Source organism: Nicrophorus vespilloides, unplaced genomic scaffold (genome assembly GCF_001412225.1).
Source record: "Nicrophorus vespilloides isolate i.1.1-1 unplaced genomic scaffold, Nicve_v1.0, whole genome shotgun sequence".
In the NCBI taxonomy this organism is placed as follows: Eukaryota; Metazoa; Arthropoda; class Insecta; order Coleoptera; family Silphidae; genus Nicrophorus; species Nicrophorus vespilloides.
In genome coordinates, this window is record NW_017097315.1 from 110,923 (window position 1) to 116,943 (window position 6,021).

Genomic DNA, 6,021 nt, shown 5'->3' on the forward strand with positions numbered 1-6,021 from the left:
CGCTATAAAAAAGAATAAATAAAATAACCGGCTATGGTAACACACACTGCTGAAGTCAGGTGAACCCACACTACTATGATACCATTATCGAATTATATTTAATCCATCAGGAACATCTACTTTGGAGAAGATACTTGATGTATTTTCATTCACATCTAACCATGTTATTGATCTTATTAGAATCAATAAATTTATAACTCTGAATTAATAGCTAAAAGCGGCTACAATATTATGTACTTGATAACTTGTAAAAGTACTTGGCATTTCATGATACATTTCGTTGTTTGACATTTAAGTAGTGTTTTTATAATATAAGTAATTAAAGTATAACCTCGAAAGAGCTTCTATATGGTTGACAACTTGTACAAGTACTTGACATATGATGATACATTATGAGATAACACGTAATTTGGAATAATGTAATTTCAATATATTCCTCGAAAGATGAATTAAAGGCGGCTGCAACATTATATACCTGACATACGATGATATTCTACGAAATAATTTGTACTTAATCTGAAATTTTTCCATTCATTTCGATCATATTATTACTAAAAAAGACAAGAGAAAAATATTAAGAAAAAGCTCATTTAATTTACTTGGCAACTTATACAAGTACTTGCAATATGTATATTAAATCCCGGTGTTCCTGAAATGTATTTTCGGGACAATTGTATGTAAAGTAATGAGAGAGAAAAGCAATCTAGTAAAAAATCCTAGTAATATCACGATTTTTGATTGAACAAACCAGATCAAATATGATCTAATAACGTCAACATTATATTTAAAATAGCATATATATTAGATTTCCTTTTTATGATTATAAACATGTATAATAAAATTCAAAGAAGAGATTGAATTGTATTTTAATACTTGTAGAGTTGTGACTTTTAGCACGTACTTTATGTTCTCTTAGTATTCATTCCAAATGTTAAATTGAACTAACATCGCTAAACAGAAATATAACAAGTACATAATCATCTCTGATAAATACTCAATTTGCTAGAAATATATTTTTTAACATATCGTTAAAATAAGTTCGTAATTGACAATGAAATAGATTTAAAGTTAACATATTTATATGTGATTCAAGTCTAGTTGTATTGTCTGGAGAAAATTGGTACGAAAACAGCGTAAAAATGAAATCAGACATATGTTTCCTTTACTCATGAAAATGTTTCTTTAGCTTCGAAAAGAAGTAGTAAATGCCAGTCATTGTGTATCGCATTAGCGATAAATTCGTAAAAAAAAACAAAATTCCCTGAAACATCAATACAATCCATCCAATTGTGCTAAATACATTAAAGGCTTTGCATTTCGTAAACATCAATTACCAAATAATCAAATAAATAGAAATGCAAATTGCGCTAATTGAAAAATCAAAGAATTGAAAAGTGCACTTTATGATATCGTGGCAGTATTTAGTTAAAACATGATTGAACGTTGAAAAATACATTATACATAAGTATCATGCATGTAAGATTATAATTATAGAAAAACGACATTTATTTAATATAGAAAATTTGTTGAAAATATATATATTAGATTATCCTAATAATTTCCATGTAGGTAATAAAATGATTACTCAAATAAATAGTTAATCATGGAGAAAAACTAATAACAGTAAACAGTTCTTTTATTTATAAGTTTCAACCTTAACTAGGTCATTGATTATCAAGGTGTCCGTGTCATGATTCGATGATTCATCCAAAGATGTGCTTATCACATCCTTTTCGCGAAAAGTGTTCTTGTACCGTCCCAATTCTGCCTCGAAAAGCACCTGGTTTATATTATGCTGGGCTATAACTCGCGAGTGACTGTCCAGCTTTTGCAGCTTCTTCGTCACATACTCGCCGAACACCACGTACTCATCTCGCTCAGATCCATATAAAGTTTTATTAAATTGATCGGTTCGTTCATTATTATCTGTTATATGTGCAGTCTTATGGACCACTGATGATTTGATGCCATCTATCTGAGATCGTTTATTCTTCAGTGGTGGTGGTGTGGGTTGTTTCTGGTACACTATCGTTGGTTCGACATCGGGTAAAATTTCTAAATAACAGTCATCTTCTTTTACGAGTTCATCCTCTTCATTATCCAAGGCATCTTCACTTTCATTTGAGAAGTCGTCTTCGTCTGGAATTTCAAGTGGCTGAAAATAATAAAATAAATAGTTTATTATTTCCATTGATCAAAATTCTGTTTCAGTAACTTTTTTAATTTATATGTTTTATGTAGTGGATTGATTAATATTAAGAATTTAAGTTTCATAATAAAACGCATTGCGTATTTATAGTAATCAAGTTACAATAATTAATGTAGGTTTGATGGAAATTTTAGGCAACCTTTGGTACAGTAGCCGAAACTGCCGCAACTTGTGTCGCTCCAAGGTGGTAGAGAGGACCTACTCGAAGCAACAAGCGTCAACATTTGTGTGGATGTTTTGGGAACATGGCGACTACCGTGTTTACGTTCTAACCTCAACCTTGATGCCTGCAGGGGTCACCTCGACTTTCCTATGTTTTTCTTTCAGGAAGAGCAGGTGTTTGTAGGCGAACCATTTGGGAAATCTGTTCGTCAGTCCAGACTTCTTCATCATTATGTACTTCCTGTTCTCGCGGTAGAACTGCCCTACGAGATTCTTTAATTTCCGCTTTATTTCTGTGATGTCGCCGCCCGTAAATAGCGACAGTTCCATCCATGCATCGTGCACCATATTGCGGCATCTGTGCTGAGGGCTGTTCGGATTCCACAAGCATTCCTTTTCCCTATAGGCTTTCAGCAATTGAATTATCTTCCCATTGTTCCAGGTCGCGCAGGCTGACATTTTGCAGCGCCGTGCACGCAGATCGAACAGCAACTGGTAACTTTTGTTGCTCGTAACATAAACTCGGACGAAACGCGCGCATTTCGCTTCAAATCGAAACAAAAAACGCAAACATCTCACAGCAAATATTTTGATCTCAATAATTACCATGCGTATTTGTTCATCCAAAGTTAAACGCTTTGGATTTCAGTTTTTCTACATCCGGAAGTAGACTTTCGAAGAAATAAATGTCTACTACTTTGAAGCATCCTCCATTTATGTTGACAAGCAGCAACTGCAATTTATCATTGGGTGTTAAATCAAATAAAATACACAAAACGATTGCGTGTTAAATAATCTGTTGACTTCATCTGTTTGATATCATGTACCACAGATTGTTTATTAGATCTTTGTTCTCATGTTGTAATTGTAGATTGCTGGGTATTGCTTGATCAGAGGTAGTAGTTTCTGGGAATTCATGTTTGAAAGTTGCAATTTCGAATGAAATTAACGAAACTGCGTTTTTGGTGGATAACTCTTAGCTAGTTGTATCAGGGGACTTAAGATATATGTAAAATACAGAGCGGAGCGATGTAAACGCAGATGTGCGTTGCTATTGCACGAAGCAAACTCTGTTTCTATGACAAGCAGACTTTTCCTGTTCAACAAACAATAGAGACTATTACTTTACCAATACTTAATACAAATTTACATGCTTATTTACAATATGAATATGCCTTAATCTAAGGTGAAAACGTTTAACTAGAACAAAAATGTTTAAATGTTTAAATTCTATTATATATTTAACCGTGAGTTTTAATATTTTATATTGTATTAGTAAGTTTTTATATTATAGTTGATAGTTATTATTAATTGTACTTATATTATTTCTCTTCAAATAACCAATATAATAAATTAAACACAGTGATACCTCGCTATACTCTCAATTTGGAATAAGTCCAACTTGATATATGTCTTGTTTGGTTTACTACCTTCCATTTTAGTAAACGTCAAACTTGATGTTCCAAGTATGGAAAACAGACAAGAAATAGAAAATTAAAGTATGTTAAATTTTGATTTATTTCATCTAATTGCTTTTGTATTTATGCATTTTGGTACCAAGTAGTATTTTAATTTATTATAAAACCTCATCAATGTTTAATATGCCCAATAGTTTTTTTTTCATGGGAATATTAATATTTTCACTTTATTTCTTAGGGGAAAGATTCCTTTGGTATATGTCTTGGCCAAGGATCTGGAACGGATTAAGGACGTTTACCACAGTATTTTGTTTTGTTGAAAGTAAACTTTGTTGCGAATCTATCAAAATCTAATTGAAATATATAGATTGATTAAGTTTATATGTGGAAAGAAATTTACAACAAATGCTGAAGTCGTTTCAGTTCGAAGTACTGATGTTACTACAGTCTTCTCATCTTTAAAGATGTCTTGAGTTCGGATAATATTTACAATAAAATAAAAGTGTGGAATTGTATATACTGTAAGACTCAAAGTTAAAAATTCTATAAAATTTTGATATCAATCCTCATATTTGTATTATATAATATAACCATCTTTTTTAATTTAACACAAATTAACTTTTAAATAGATTACATGTTTATTATAATGAATGCAATTGGCACAAGAATTTAATCTAATTTAAGAATAATATAATCTGAAAGTGTGTGGGTTGCAAAATAATTAAATCGTAAATTTGTGTAATTTATAGTACATTAAACAAGAACAAGGCATTATATAGATAACATGATAGTTATAATTAACTATGCATAATTGACCACAAGAATTTAGGTCTAAAATTAAATTAAATAAGTGTTGCAAAAGATTTTTACCATAAATTTGTGTAATTTATAGTATATTTAACAAGTCATTAAATATGTAACACGATCGTTATATTTAATTGGTTTTTATGCAGTTGGCCAAGAATTTGACAAGAATTTGAGCTAAAAACCAATTAAGAATACCATTTCGAAATACGAAATCCGAAAGTATTATCGAAACAACATAGATTGTGTCGTTATTACTTTTTGTTCTTGTACTTAGTCATATCCAAACTTAGAAAACATATTACGTATTTACAATAAGTGTTCAACGTTCAGGAGAGTCTACATGTCTATCGCACCTCCATTTATTTATATAATTCAATGATGAGAACGAGTATGCGTCGGTGTTCGCGTACATTCGTTATGTTTTTGTTTTGTTGTTTGCCAATTCTTTATCGCAAAACCATCGAAAGGAAGATCGATATAATTCGCTCCTCGCAAAACAACTTGCGATAATTCGCTTTTAATGCCAAATCCCGATGTGTATCTTCTCCGTTCCGCACTCTCTGTACTTCTCTATCTCTCTTTTTGTGTTTCTCTGGTTATGTCGTCTATCTGATGGTCACACATCGCTGACAACTTGATTAATGGCAGCAAACATACCGAAGCCAACCGGCAACAAATTCATTTATCGGGCGTTACTAAATCTTTGGAACGATACCAAATGAAATCAAATTTTGAAGAAAAAGAAACATCAAAAACAAACAAATGCGTACGTAAATATGAGTAAGCGGACGTGATACAAGATAAAAGGCTTTGCGCAATTTTTGTGCTTTGCTTTGCTTCGCTTATTGATACACACATTTTAGGAGCGAAAATTAGGTCACAAATTACATCTGATTTATAATTACGTCCTGTATTTTGATTGATGGTAAATCAAAAAGTCATTACTCTTTTAATCTTATCTGTCTCAAGTCTGAGAACCTAGTTTTATAATAAAGATTATTCTATTCACAAGTTGCCGCCAACTATAAAATTGTATCTCTTCAAAACAATTAAATATCCTAAAATGTATAAAAAAAAATAGAAGATTTACTTGGAAATACAGATAATAGCTTACTATAGAGGTTTATGAGATAATAACTATTATAATGAGAATTTAGAATTTTGATAAACAATGAGGACATTCACTTTTAAAAACTATTTAACAAAATGCCTACGTTCACGATGAATCAAAAAGTTAAGCAACATTTTTTGTGTAGGAAATTGGATAGATGATCAATATTATGTGATTTATATTAAGTATGCCATGAAAAGAAATTGCGTGTATCGCGTTTTTTTTTTAAATTAATTAAATTATTTTTGAAATAAGATTAGAAATCAAAATTAAAATATTTCAATTTCAAGTTCAAGAAAAAAAGGTTAAAAAAT

The 6,021-nt window shown here is 30.9% G+C and overlaps 1 protein-coding gene across 1 annotated transcript; it reads right to left on the reverse strand.

The window, feature by feature from the left end:
• Window positions 1-1,574: 1,574 nt before the first annotated feature.
• On the reverse strand, window positions 1,575-2,846 carry LOC108559743. The gene is made up of 2 exons (XM_017917091.1): window positions 2,483-2,846; window positions 1,575-2,155 (listed from the first exon to the last, which is right to left on the reverse strand). Exons 1-2 carry the CDS (start codon window positions 2,828-2,830, stop codon window positions 1,637-1,639), a joined length of 867 nt encoding a protein of 288 aa, XP_017772580.1. The 5' UTR covers window positions 2,831-2,846; the 3' UTR covers window positions 1,575-1,636.
• Between the last annotated feature and the right edge of the window lie 3,175 nt (window positions 2,847-6,021).